At 28.3% G+C, this 16582-nt stretch overlaps 1 protein-coding gene across 3 annotated transcripts in view; it reads left to right on the forward strand.

Annotated features, from left to right (window-relative positions):
• Positions 1-1690: 1690 nt before the first annotated feature.
• stol (voltage-dependent calcium channel subunit stolid) overlaps positions 1691-16582 on the forward strand; it is a 48047-nt gene continuing 33155 nt past the window's right edge. For 2 of the 3 annotated variants that reach the window (XM_089221105.1, XM_089221106.1), the window contains exon 1: positions 1692-2248. In XM_089221105.1, coding sequence (XP_089077231.1) covers positions 2115-2248 — 134 coding nt within the window. In that variant the 5' untranslated portion in view covers positions 1692-2114. Of the gene's footprint in view, positions 2249-16582 lie in introns of all 3 variants that reach the window. The other variant, XM_089221104.1, reaches the window with a different exon arrangement.

Below are 16582 nucleotides of genomic sequence, written 5' to 3' on the forward strand. Positions count from 1 at the left end.
ACACACATACACACACACATAATTGTAAAATCAATAAATTAATTGCTGCGCTCAGGGTCTTAAATTTATAGAAAAAAAGGGAAATACATATTAAACCAGTTAGGTTAGGTTAGATAAAACTGGATAAAATCGAAACTACTTATTTGTTAAAGATGACTTGTAATTATTCAAAAATTAATGACTGTTGAAACTTAATTTTTCGCCAAATATACATATATTATATTATAATATATTTATTTTTTATTAGAACTTTTTTTTTATTTTTATTTATTATTTATATATTTAAGTAATTTACAATCTATACAACATTATGTACAATGGGCAAATTTGATAATTAATATAATATGAAATAACAGAAATTAGCATTTAGGGGCAGGCACTCAGCAGCACCACCCGACCGTGAACATTTTAGATGTCGTGGGGTTTTTTTTTTTATTAGAACTTAAAAAATATTTTGAGCTAATTCATAGTTATTTGAAATGTTTTACTTTTATAGTTAATTTTCGATATAGGTATGAAAGATATGATGTATATTGTACCTATATGAGTAAAAAGGTGGATCTATTGGATTTTTATTTTACATTTAAGTATCGAAAAATATTTTGCGATCTGTTCGTTTTGTACTTAGAACTAACTGGAAGACTAAGTATTTATTTTACAATACCTGTCATTGTTTTCCAGTTAATTCATTTGTCATTTTCTCTTTTTACTTTCTCTCTCTTCGTATATCTATATGTATACATGGGTTTGTGTATGTGTGCGTTGGAAAGAAATTCATTATTCAGAATATAACGCGCTTAGAACAGTCAACAGACAAATCGCACTTTTCTGTCTGTCGGACGGGAGGACGGCTGGGTGTTACGCGTTCCGCTGGTCCATTCAAGTGATCATCATGCGCGCATTAGTCCCTCACGTTCAGTCGTTCGCTGCTTGGGCTGGCTGTCACCGACGCGATCCCGTTATAATATATTCTTTAGATGGTGGCAACGAATAGACACGTTAATGAAAGATTTACACAAAAGGGACGAGCATGCGATTGAAAAAAGAACTTTTTGCCGGGTTAAAAATACTTGGTTGTCAAGTTTTAATCATGTTTCTATTATTATTATTTTCGCATTCTTTCATTTGCATATTTTCCGTATCGTTATAATTTTGTCCAATGTATACATAATACTTATATATACGCATTCGTACTATTATATACACAATGTCTGAAGTCGGCGGCCATGTCTACGACTCTACTCTCAATGGCTGTCAACCGCGTGCTTGGCCGTGTAGTTATATATATACACTACGTATACACAGGAATTTTGTCGTACACGCTGCAGAGTTCAATTTGTCGCGTTGCCACCGCTGTGCCGTCGCATACAGCCTGCCCCGGGGTGGGTGAGTGTGCGGGTATATGTTAACTCCGGGAAGGGGTTGGGAGATGGTGATCGGTACACACACACACACACACGTATGAGTAGGTGTGTGTGTTTGTGTTTGGCGCGTGGGGAGGGAGTGCGCCCATCTGTCTGCAGAATCAATATAATAAAAGGAAATTTTCAGTCGGCGGCAGTGACGAGGGAGGGCGCACGCGCCGCCCATGCCGCCGCTACCACCTACGGCCCCCGTCGACGGTGCCGCCTCCACTCCTGGACGATGACGCCGCCTCGGCACGCCACCGGATTTGGCGTATAACAATACTTTTACTACTCATATACGCGAGCGTACACATCGCGGACGTGCACATCGCGTATATTATTATACCGCACGGACGCCGCACACACATCCGCCGCCGCCGCAATGGACGACGACGCTGCCTGGTTGTGTGCATACGAAAGTCACTTCGGCCGTAACCGTTTCGCTTGCGATTAGCCGTTACCGTCGATTATTCGATTTAATTTTTGTTTTTCGTTAACCGCGTCCACGCGTCGAAATCGTATCCGTTCGGTTCATCTGCTCCGGTTTTTTTTCTGTTCGATTGTGTTGCGCTCATACTTAATACCTACCCATATACGGTTGTGTGACGGGCTCCGTCGCTGTTGTTATTGTTGTTGTTGTTGTTTTCATCGCCGTCGTTGTTGCCGTCGTGCGTACGAGTATAGCGTGCGTGCCGCGATCAAATCGCCATGTTTTTCGCCGGCGGCGCGTATTGTTGTTGTCCCGTCGTCACCACCGCGCACGTCTTCGTGTTGCTGATCGCTGTGGTTGTGACGCCGTTACCCGGCGTCCGGGCCCAAGCGGAGGATATACCGCATAACGAGTAAGTCATTTGATAATTTATTATGATGAGGTATCATTAAGTATTCATAATTACGCATTGTTGTAATAATTATTATGCACACTAACCCTAATAATATAGTTTAATACATGGTCGTAGACACGGGGGATTTAGGGGGTTAAAACTCCTCCCATTCACATTGTATACTGTGGAAAATATAGGTACCAATGTATAACTATAGGTACTTTATTTTGAAGTACTGAGGTTTTTTTTTTTACTATTATCACACATAGAAATATTGGAGTTAAATTCAGTTTCAATCAATTGTTAAGTAACTAAATGTGAAATTAACTGTGATTTGTATATTAAATAACAACATTGGATTGGATTGTTGTATTGAATTTTGAGACTTACACTACGTATTGTTAGAACACCTATTACGTATATTCATTGTTAACCATATTCTATATTTGAAATGAAGAAAAAAAATGTATTCTAACTTCTAAGTATATGAACGATTAAATTAAGTTTTTGTTATGTAACTTTAAAATTATACAGAGTGATTATTTTAAGTGGGTACACTAATTATCTCGAAAAGTATTGACTTTTTCAAAATATTTTTTTACATGGTTTCAAGTTCTTAAAAACCCAACGTTTTTATTAAAAAATTATATTTTTTATCCTTATCATTTTTTAAGTTTTTTACTTTTTTGAATGACAACATAGAGTTTTAATTTCATATTCCAAAGTAGAATATTTTTCTAAGTATTTTGATATATAAAAATCGAATTTGGGGCTAGTAGTTTATGAGTTATAAATATTTAAAGTTTAGATTGGCAGAGTGGAGTGGTACGGGGTTACCCCGCAAAATATTTGTCCACTACTCCGCTTGTCTAAACTTTAAATACTTACAACAGTTATAACTCATAAACTGCTAGCCCCAAATTCGATTTCTATGTATCAAAATACTTATAAAAATATTCTGCTTTGGAATATAAAATTAAAACTCTATGTTGTCATTCAAAACAGTAAAAAACTTTAAAAATGATAAGGATAAAAAATATTTAAAAATATAATTTTTTAATAAAAACGTTGGTTTTTTAACAACTTGAAACCATTTAAAAAATATTTTGAAAAAATTAAATACTTTTCGAGATAAATAGTGTACCCACTTAAATGAATCACCCTGTATACATTAATAACTTGACAATTCCATGTTTAGTCATTTTAACATCCAATATTTTGATAACCGACAAGCAATTGTTGTTAATATAATCATAGAAATTTTAATTTTACTCTTGATAAATTGTTAAATAGTATAATAATATATGTGGTTAAAACAACAACAGAGCTTTTTTAATCTTAACAATTTTTGATTTTAAGATTTACTAATAACTATGTTTATAATAACAATTGCTATATAATGTGATTTTGAATTATGCAGTTGTTTGTTAAATTAAATAATTTGCGGTTAAAAATTGTCTTAATTCCTGATATGCAGGTTATAAAAATAGCATATTATATACATATAATATGATTCATGGGGCGTAAAACACTCATTATTTCCAAAAGTGTAAATGTTTTTGAAAATATAATTTTACATAGCTTCAAGTCGTTTACAAAACCATGTTTTTATTAAAAAAATATTTTCTTAACATTTTTTTATCCCTATAATTTTTTAAGTTTTTTACTTTTTTGAATGACAACATGTAGTTTTAATTTGATATTCCAAAACAGAATATTTTTCTAAGTACTTCGATACATAAAAATTGAATTTAGGGCAAGTAGTTTATGAGTTATAAATATTTAAAGTTTGGATGAGCGGAGTAGTGGACAAATATGTCGCGGGGTAACCCCATACCACTCTACTCCGCTCATCTAAACTTTAAATACCTATATCTCGTAAACTACTTGCCCTAACTTCAATTTTATATTTCAAATTACTTAGAAAAATATTCTGTTTTGGAATATCAAATTAAAACTACATGTTTTCATTCAAAAATGTAAAATACTTAAAAAATTATAGGGATAAAAAAATGTTAAAAATATAATTTTTTAATAAATACGTTGTTTTGTAAACGACATGAAGCTATGTAAAATTATATTTTCAAAAACATTTACACTTTTTGAAATAATGAGTGTTTTACGCTTCATAAATCACCCCGTATATACAAATGTTAAATAATTAAAAATATATAATAGGTACATGACTTTGGAGAGTCCAATAATTCTAGAGACTAGTAAATACATCACCTCCAAAGTAGGAAAATAAATAAATAATAATATAATATAGGTACATTTATTATATATTATATGCATACAATATATTATATATATAAAGGTAAAATCCTTATTAGTTATTACTGTACCTAACACAAAATGGGAAATATGCGAAGATTGTGACAATGAGAAACAGTGTTTTGCGGGCTCTATAAAACTTCCAATAATGAAATACAATCTATGTCCCATAATTTTACTTGTTTAAATAGTATATTTTTCATACAAAATACATCCCCGATAGGTAGTCTAATGGTTTAACGCGTAGGAATGTAGGTAGGACATTTGTTAAGTAGTAATTGTGGATGATAGTCAAGGATTCGAACCCCGTTGAATGAGAATAAAACTTGATACATTTTTTCTAAAGAATTACAATATTTTTAAAACTGATTGTTGTTAATTCAACACTCCGATCGACAGCTATTGATATCACATAAAATTTATTTTGAACACAATAAAATATTTTTAAATTTGTATAGGTACTGCATATTATTTTGACAATAAGTGGAATTAGAATAATCTATGATTGGTTGTGTAATGGTAAAACATTTATGGATGTTAAATTAACTCCAAAATAATTAAAAATTACTACCTTTAAAAGAACTTATTTTGACTTATACGTCTGATGTGGTATCAACACCAAGCTTCTAGTGAGTGAAAACCTACACGCCATCTTAGTAATTTTAACACCAATTCGTGCTAAATAAATAATTTTTTCTATCTGTGATAGATAATATTATAAAATATACAGTCATTCCAAATATCATAACAAAATAGCTGACAAGACATGTCATATAATATAAATTTATAATCACAGAATATATGTAAAATATGTTGCATGTGGTTGCATTAATTAGATATGTGTTTAGCGTTATCCATTGAACTATAATGATAACTAACTATATCATATAGTTCAATGGCCTTATCACACATTGTAAATTATTCTACTATCTGTTGTAGTGTTGTGTCCTTGTTTTTAACGTTTTATCTCAAATAAATTGTTGCCATTCCAGCATAGTATTGTCTATTTATTATTAAAATACCTACTTCATACTTGAGTTGTCAATTATTGGCATTATTATGCATACAAGCACTAAAAAAAAGAGTGCTATAACAAACTACTTTTCAAAATTGAATGTTGATATTGATGCCATTAGTGATAGAAGTGAAATTAGTTCCCAACCATCTGAATCTGCTGAATTATCTACTACTGTGCAAAACCAAGTAAGTTTTTATACGAGTATTAGTTGAATATTAAAGGTAGTAAGTAGTTATTATATATTTAACACATTCACAGGCTACTGCGTACATTTTATTAATTTATTGCATTGTAGTGCTGTACAAACAAAATCTTATAGTTTCTATTATGCTTATGATATTTGCTTAATAATTATGCTTTTTCAAAGGTTTTTGAGTCTCGAATTAATGATATTGGATTATTTGTAAATGCTAATTCTGCTAATTGTAGTTTGACTGATGAGCAAAAGCATATGGTAAGTAATAAAATAAATTAGTTACAACAAAACAATATTATATTATTATCATCAGCATTTGATTTTTATGTTCTGATAACCTTTAATAGATACTTACTAATCCATGGGTTCCACCTACATCACATTCCCAATATTAGAGCAAAATAAGAAAAGAAAATTAAGATTTCAGCACCAGTGGTTTATTGCTTATAACTGGTTGGTTGCAAACAAAAATTAGGAGCGCTGACGCTTAAACCTTTTACGAATTGGAAAAAAGCTAAAGAAGTTTGTTTGAAATAATAATTGAATTAATTATATTTTTAAAAATTATAATTTTGAAATTTAACAGACATTCAATGAACATTCAAATTTTGATTACCACAAACTGTCTGTGATTAAAGCTGATTTATATTATAATTATTTATTAGACTCTTTATTGAACAGGATCGTCTTAATGGATTAGTGCTCCTAAGTTATTACAGGAATATTGAAATCACAATATTAGATGAAATGACCAAAAAGCCGAGAAAAATAGATCTTCTGTTATAATTAAATTATACTATAGCCATTTTCAGTAGTAGTAGTGGTAAATATATCGTGTTAACATATAATGTTTTAAATATTACTTAAATATAATTATGAACCCCCCCCCCCCCATAAAAAATCCTGTCTACGGCACTGGTTTAATATATATATATAATATATATCATTATTATAAATTTATAAACTTATGCAGTTTCGCATCTCTCTAATAGTCAGTTTAACCATACAAATTTCTTGACGATTGCCAAGTAAAAAAAAAAAAACGATAAGTAGTGTAAATAACAAGAGTTTAAACTTACAATATCTGCAGTAACTTAAAAAGGGCTCTAATACTGCCGCTCACCCAAACCCATCCGTGTAAGTGTATAATATTTAGAGCCAAAATATCCGTTAGTTAGTTCCATCACTACCGTACGTGTAAATCACTTGCCTACAGATGTGTACCTACATATTTTTATAATTTAGAAATTAAAATAATGCATATAATATATAAGTATTGTGGTATATAACGTGTTTCGAAACACAGTAGAGGAGTACTTTAAACACACGTAGAATGTGGTTAGTCTATTACTTTATTGTGAGTTTTTAGTAAACATGTGGACGTTTACGTGTCAATCATTGTATTGTGTATATACTATATATAGGTTAGGTACCTTTTATGTGTTATGTGGTCATCATTTATAGAACTATTATGTCAAACGACTTGTGTCGAAATTGATCCGTTGAGAGTTCTATTAAATTGTTGTTAAAAACCTTTTGGAGACTTGATGTCGTTAAATGCACTTCGATTATATTTATGTATTATGCACAGATAATATCATGTTTGGTATTCATCAAAATATTATACACTCGTTGATTATAGTATACTATACACAAATACACAATAATTAATAGTACAGGCACATTATTACGTATTTATTTTACCTTTACTTAATACTTGTGAAAACGGGGAAAATACTATATTAAATTATTGTGTTGAATTATCAGCAGACCTTATAAAAAACAATATCAAACATCTTTCATTATAATATACCTTATGTCCTCATGGGCTCATTTTAGGTTTTAGATTTTGAGTGAAGCATTTATCGCTCCTATGAATTTTTCGTCATATTCTATTAGAAAGTAGTTGTACGTGTGTGGTTAAACTGGTAATTGACAATTGACATGTTATTGTCCGCGGAACGAAATATTCTCACTTTATAATATCGTTTTCCTATAACAGTACGTGGGATACTGCTTAAGTATCACCTACACACTGATGTACTGAAGTTGCCTATACAACGCGCCGGCTAACAAATATCGTTAAAGATTTAAAAATATTAAGAACATTTTTTTACCACGTAACAAACCTTACTTAAAAATTATTTGGTGTTTGTATTTTAATCAAATTCCAATATAAATGTTTTGTCAGTGATATATTTATTCTTTCAAAAATATACTGAAATTTTTTTGGGAAACTGGGACTTTTGCTGAGATTAAAGTGTATCAAATTAAAATAGGTACAATCAATCAAAATTACCACTTTTAAGTCATTTGGCATATATCTCCCATCTACTTCACCCCCCCCCCCCCCGGATCCAAAAAAAACCTCGCCACTCTAAGTATATACATTTAATATTTAATTAAACTGAACAGTTATGATGAAAATGTTAAAAATTAATATTTCGTATATTATTAACAAAATGAGCATTGATTAGAATTGTTTTTTTAGATTCAATAATAAAAGTAAAAACTGAATTCAATCGAGGTTATTAAAGCAAGACATGAGCTCAACTGTCCTACTTTGTTAAACCTTGTATTTTTAGATTCTCAATAAATATAAGTTATACGAATAGTTTTACCAAAACATTTTTGTATTGTTTCTTAGATCAGTTGTTTATATAGTCTTTTTTATCGATTGGAAATTTCAAAATATGTAACTTGTATTTAAAAAGAAGTAATTAATCTATGTCATTAATGATTCCTATAGACAGTAAGAAAACCAATCGAAATACTATATGGAAAATTAGGAAGACATTGTTAGCAAGTTTGGACTTGTATTCAATAAGTTCCTCACAAAATATTTTTATGAATACTACCCATGATTTATTATTGAATTTAAATAAAACATAATGAAATTATTTACGAGTTATCTGTATTGAAGTGTATGGAGTATAATAAAGACGAGTTCTAAATATCATCCGATATCCTGTCTAGATATTGTAATCTCAATAGTTTCGTAATTTAGGTGATCATAATACTTACATCTTTGTATGAAAATAGGTAGGTATTTGACATATTTTGTATTATTATTGTGTCATGTCTTATATAATATCATATTAATATCAATATTATTATTATCCTAAACATAGGCGTAACTTGGGCTCTTTTCACGTGGGGGCAAAAACAATTTTTGCAAAACTCTACACATTTTCATTTCAGAAGTTAAAAAAAAGTTGTAAAAACGTCTATCATAGTTCTATATATTCTATACGAATAACCGAATCGAAACCTATGACATATTCTATAGTATAGAATCTATACGACCGTTATCAGTTATCGCTTTAAAATTCTTACATGTGCCATAGAGTAATATTACTCTATGACATGTGCAAATGTGCAATGATAATGTGAATAACTGATAAGATAGTGAACATCATAGTGTAACCACATATTAAGTATATACCACTAAACTATTATAGACTATATTATTATATAGTATATGTGATTGTAGCCAAAGAACCTTTACATACCAGCTGCTATTATATACGTCATTTTAGGTATTATTATTTATTATAGGCCTCAGAACAGCCTGAAATTAACTAATATTATAGTTCAGTTTGTGGGGGCAATGCCCCCACCAATTTTAGGCTGTGGGGGCAATTGCCCCCATTCGCCCCCGCCAAGTTACGCCTATGATCCTAAATTATTTCGATTAGAGTATTTATAAATGCCAACTGGTAACTAATTATGTACAACTCTTAATATTTCAATTAACGTATAATTGTTACATTATATTATGTCTCATTATATACTTAATAATTGTATAGAATAGAAATAACTATTGCTTGAAGTCATTTTTACATAACACCATAAGACCACAAAAGTAAAGATATTTTTATTCATTTCTAGTTAAGAATTCACTCTCATATGCAAATATTAATAGACTATGTAGCTTTGTTTTTGATCTATTTTACTGTCACAACAATATTTTCATTATCATGTTATAATGTTAAAACTATTATGTAAACTGTAAAATATCCATAGATTTAGATAGCCTTAGGCTAGGAATGTCTGATGTTTAAAAAAAAAATTAAAAAAAAAACTGTCACAACATTATAGTTCAAATAAATGTTCAGATTTAATTAATCAATTGTTGTCAGTTATTACCTAGAATAACTGTTGTAATACTTAGATTATTATTTCTGTTTAAGTTTGATGATCTAATTGTTGTGTTTCAGCTTCAAGAAATATAACTTATAATGTAAAAAGTTATCAGTTATTAGTGTTATACCTTTACTAATAAAATAATGATATCTGTACAATTTAAGATTATTTTAAAAATATGTTATATTTTCCTTTTAAAATTTAAACTTAAAAGTATATGTTTTTTTTAGTTAGGTATTTATTATTTGTTTTGTTGTGCGTTTTTTTTTTTATCAAGTATTTAATTTTATAAAATAACTTTAATTTTATATCATAAAGGATATTTATCATACAGTGACCCTTTGCATATTAAATATTTATCTTAATTAGTAATGCTAAGAACTTAATATATAATATTTCAAAAACTCTAATAGTGTAAAACCATATTAAAATTATTTTAAGCTTCAAACTCTTCGCAACGGGATTAAAAATACTAAATAAGTAAATAAATAAGCAATTCACTAATCTGATTCTAGTACTGAAATTTAAGGCTATTTAACTTTATATAAACTATAGGCAAGTTAAATATTCTTAGCATTACAAAATATATAGAAGCAAAACCACTTTAAACACCTTTAAGCTATGGCTGTAAAAATAATAATTAAATCGAAGTAATAATGTGGCTGGGCAGACCATTAAGCATTTCGCATAATTAATTTAAATTTGATATATAAGTAATGATTTTAACATAATCAATAATCACTGAACGATACAGTAGAAATGTAAAATTAAATTCATAATTTAAATAACTTACTAAAATTTTAATACTTTATATTAATAGAAACAATAATTATATTTTAAATAGTTAATTAGATACAATCAATAATTAAGATGAAATCAATAAAATTGTAGCGGAAAAACTGATCTAACAATACTTTTATCTTAATTTTGGATTATTTGAGTATTACATTTTAGAAACAAAAAAATACTATATACCTACTTTTCATCTTACATTTACGGCTGAACGATTTTAGAATGGATACTGTGCCAAATCGAATTATTAGAGTGGGTACCTAGGTTGTTTATTAAAGATATTAAATTGAATCGCAAACGGGAGAAAATTCAATTCTATAACTCAACAAAATTCATTATATTATATACAACTATACAAGTAAATACAATATGCATGTATATATTGTATATATATTACGAACCCTTATACATCTAATACATTTGGTATTGTTTTTAAACTTGTTTTCTAGTAAAAATAAATCATTTTTTCAGCGTGAAAAATGTAGTTGCAATACTGCAAGTGAATGCAACATGTTTGTATAGTTTCAATTATGTATTTTTTAAATTATTGAATCCCTTATTAATTTCTTACTGATTTTATTGATATCAATTAAGTTTTTAAAGCTGAAAAATACAATGATGATTATTATTGAAATATATCATCCTAAATTGGAGATAATATTATTATCAAACAATTACAAAATTTACAGTTTAAAAAAGGTTATAACTTACGGGTAAATCAATTCTCAATCTAAAATAATAATCTTGAGGGGGAAGAGAAGTTTCTCGTAGACTCTTATTTGAGGTATGTGCTTTAAAATGGTGTCAACACTATACAATTAATTTTTTTCAATTTTTGCCAATATTTCGCAATTAATTGTGCACTTTTAGCATAAATCTGTTTGCTTGTTTGCTGGAAAAATAAAATTCAATAAAATTTAAGAGTGCTCCAATAATTTCCAACAAATCGAGCTCACAATTTTTAAAAATAAAGAAAAAAGTCATTTTCTTTGGATTTAAATTTAAATTTTGCGTAAAAGTATTATAGGATAAATTCTATTAAAACTTATTGTTGAACATGTTATATAATAAAATATAATACATTTATTATTATTTATTTACATAATTTAATGTTTATTTTTTACACAGCAAAAATATAGTGTAACCTAACTTAAACTTAAAATACATTTTTCAGAATTTTTTACCAAGATTTTTGTAAAAGTTTTGATAAAGCAATGAAAAAAAAATTGCCACAACGTATTTTAAATATTTCGGTATCTTATCATTGCAACTTTAGATTTTTACATTCACAAATATATAACGTGTATTGTAGGTTTATAGTAAGTATTATACTAATATTATAAATTAAGCATAGTCAAATATATGTATAGTAATTAATTTTAATCAATGTATTTTTATTAAAAACGATATTTAAATATGGATATATTTCAGAATATGGTTACATATAGATTTAAGTACATATTTGTTTTTCTTCTTCCTGGGTATTAGTGACCATCACTAGGACCAACCGACAAATAACCAATCCTCCAAGTCTTTCTATCTACTGCTTTATCATTTAATGATTCTATATCTCTTCCAAAAGATATTTTCACCGCTTTATATTCTGCAGTCAATACCATGTTTAATAGTGGGTTCTGACTATGTCAGGCGTTACCAGCCCATTTTAATCTTCTAATCTAGATTGTATTTGATATGTTTAAATTCAAGAAAGATTTCTTATAGTTGTTTGTGTTTTCTTATTTCCATTTAGTAGTTTCCTCATCTTTTATTGGACCAAAGATCTTTCTTAGTATTTTTCTCTCAGGTAAATCCAATTTCTTTTTCTCAATTTTCTTTAATATCTATGTTTCTGCTCTGTATAGTGTATGTACCTAATCATAGCTTTTATAACTATACGATTATACAAGCTATTTACAATCTATTAAAAAAATAATAATAATAAAACAAAACAGTATAAAATGATTAATCGAATGAAAATATTGAAATGATTAAATGATTCTTAACTAAAAGTAGTTAATCATCTTCATGAAAGCCAAACAACTAATAAATATTTAATACGAATAAAATATAGAAAATCACAAGATTTATATGGAAAATAGTAGAATTTGATAGTTTATTAAACAAACTAAATTTAACACAAGGATCAAAATTTAACGAAAATATAAAATTTAATTTAATCATCTCTCTTCTCTTAAATATACGACTTGCATAACAATATAAATTGAATGTTTTATTTAAACTTAAAATAAAATTTATTATATGCAAATTTAATTTATATATAGCATTGATTAAATATTAGGTATATTTAATATATTTAATCAATGTATATATAGAAAGTCTAAACATACAATTTCATATTGTACTCGTATCTGGCTACAAATCAATTTCTACAAAATAGCTAGATTGCTTTGTAGTTTTAAATATTTCAACTAAATAAAACAATGATAAACATATCATAATTGAAAATTCTGAAACAAAGGTTTCAATAAGTAATTACGAATTAGTATTTAATTTTAACACGAACATTGTGACGTATAACGGTTGGAAACCAGATCTGAACTATTTTTAAGACCGCATCACTTTAGATTTTATTTTAAGTACCTACAGTGTTTTTATATGAAATATAAAATTCTATTTCTTAAATTCGCTATCCCAAATATTATTATAATATATTATATTTACAAATTATAATTTATGAATAATTAACTTTGATTTATTTAATAGTTAATACATTTACTTAAGAGGACGCCACACCCGCATGTGTTGTCTCCGTCTTACAAACGTATAACATACCAAAATCTGTTTAGCGTGGGACAACTTTACTCCCTTAATATTTAGAGTAGAATTACCAAAATTCCACAACGCATAGGTAAGAACTTTATCTGTGTCATAGCGTCATTATTTTTTTGATAACATAAATATAACCAAAGTTATAAGCTTAAGAACATTTTTTTATTTTTTCATTAAATTACTTAAAATTATTGGTTTGTGCTATCAAAAGAATAACGACGCTATGATACAGATAAAGTTCTTACCTATGCGTTGTGAAGTTTTGAAAATTCTATTATAAATATTGAGGGAGAAAAGTTGTCCAGCGCTAAACAGATTTTGCTATGTTATACGTTTGTAAGACGGAGACAATACACATGCGGGTGTGGCGTCCTCTTAAATAAGAAAAACTAATAATTGTGTAATATGTGCTTCCCTTAATTTTTGAATTAAAATACATAACAAAAGCGTTTGGTGATGTATTTTATTTTATTTTGAGTGAATAATTTACTACTTCATTATTACCTACATATTTATTACGTGTTATCTTTCTTCGTGGTCTACAATTAATATTATAATTTACTTGAAAGTATTTTCGAAATGGGTTTTGAACCCCTTAAATCCCTGTTTGCGAACACTTATAAACTTACCCTCGATTGTCGTATTTCTAAGTGCACTAATAAAAAGAGCAAGTGTTAAAACGATTTTTCACTACCTCGCCCCCTTTTACACAATATACACTGCGCGTGCATAAATATTCTACACACAAAGAACGTTTTAGCTTGAATCTAGTTTGGTTTGTTTTTAAATACGCCTTAATGTTATTATAAATTAATATAATATATATTTTTACATATAACCACATTTGATATAGTACCTATGCGTAAAATGTACATAATTAATGTTTATAATACATAATATTATATAATAAACGTTATTATATGAGTTATAGAAGACGGCGAATTGTATTAAATACAATAAATATGTGTGTATATCGAGTGTAATCCAACGACTATAATATTGTTATATACGAAATGATAAATTATGTACAATGTATTATATTAATATTATATAATTTACGAGGATGAGATGGGTGATCACGGTGCATATATATATATGCATAAATGAGAGAGAGAGAGAGAGAGAGAGAGAGACGTGGTATATAGACGTATGATACATAATATAAGGTTGGAGGTGTATAATATAGAGTATAGGAGGGGTTGGAAAATCTAAAGCTAGATACAGCAGGCTTATGGCCATCGTAGTGTAGTATGCCATTAATTTTATCTTGAATTTGATCCCCGGTGGTTTTCTAAAAGGGCATTTATTTGTGTACCGCGCATGTAACGTCCGTATATAGTAGCCCGTATAATGAACGGAATCAGTGAAATATTGCACTGTAACCGCCCGAGGGCAACAGATGCCATTACGAAACCCGTAATAAAATTTTATCTCTTACGCGGTGGCGGAGCAGTGGCGTTGTTGGACGGTGGCAGTGGTGGTGCTTGGTGGTGGCTGAGGTGGTTGCAGAAACGATGGCGTCATATATAGTGGCGTTCTCGTGTTGTGGATATCATCCTTATTTTATATTGTTTTGCGACGCACCGGGCGGCCTGCCACAACCTCAAAGCTAATGTAGACCGGGAGGGGCAGAGAGATTATGTTGGTGGCAACACCGGACTTATGTATAATAATAATATGATGTATAATAAAATAACAGCTATAGTAATTCAATGGATTTCTTTTTTCGTTTTTCATTACCTAGTTTATGTCACACATTTGTGTAATTATTGTACATTTTTTTTTTTTTTTGAAATACTCGAGACTCTCCTCTCCCCTAACGCCCAACACAACCCTACGCGTGACATTTATTTATCGTTTGTTTTTCTCTTGTTATTATTATTAATGGTTGTTTTCACTGAAACTCAGTTAGGACTTTGGGTACTAGAGTACGACTTATGTCTATCATAAAACGTTTAATAACGATTTTAAGGGGGAAAAAACTCATCTTTATATAGAACCCAATGTGTATAACGTATTAATACATTGTAATATATATATACATTGTAAAATGACACTTAATAAATTATATTGGTAGATAGGTAGCTTAAATGTAATACGCGAAGATCATTTCAAAAATAAAGTTATTTGTATATTGTATATATCGTATAAAAACGATAAAAATATATCAATCAAGTACCTACATTTTAATATTTTATATATAATAGGTACCTATATAATAATATAAAAAAAGCAAATAAAATAATCCAAGAATAATTTAATCAATATCAATTAAAATATTAATAATCTTGAATCGACATTCACTGGAAAATTAATAATCCTGACTCTGACTAAAATTATAAAATTTAAAATTTAATAAAGTATCTACCTATCTAATGAAAAATAATATGCATCTATATATTTTAAATACATAAAATTATACCATCTATCTTTTCCTATTGTTTATTTTAGAATAACTATATATCAAATATAAATAAATTATGATATACGTTTTTAATTAATTTGTAAAATACCATAGTGTCTACATAATATGATGCAGGCCATTGGGTAATGATTTACAAATTACATATACAAAAAAAATTGTTATAACTGCAAAAACAATAATAATAATAAAAGTAAAGCAGTAGTCTAACTTTCAAAAAATACTTCTTTGAAGTTATTAACATTGTTACATTTTATGTGTATAAATCATAAATTATAATTTATAAGTATTCTTAAATCTATCTAGTATAAAAGTATAACATTGAATTGGACGCAAAAAGTTCTGTAAAGCAACTCAGAACATTGATAAATTTTATAAAGTTTATTAATGGAATATTAATGTTCAAAGAAAAAGTTTCTATATATAGCCCATGCATCCAAGTTTCTAAGCTAATGAACAAATTAATTAATTTCTTATTATTCTATTACATCATAGTGTTTATTAATAATTAACCTGATTTTAATCGAATATGAAAGAATAAATAGCTCGTTATGCAGAATTGGATTAGTTAAAAATAAATACATTCATTACGTTAAATATTAATATAGGCACATACAATATCAAGATTTGTTATACATTATTATTTTACAACATAATATATTACTTTATAGTTAAAAACAATTTAAAAATGATAAAAGAAACAAAGTGTCAAAG

Source organism: Diuraphis noxia, unplaced genomic scaffold (assembly GCF_037042655.1).
Source record: "Diuraphis noxia isolate RWA-SAM2 unplaced genomic scaffold, SU_Dnox_SAM2 contig0002, whole genome shotgun sequence".
Classification (NCBI taxonomy): Eukaryota; Metazoa; Arthropoda; class Insecta; order Hemiptera; family Aphididae; genus Diuraphis; species Diuraphis noxia.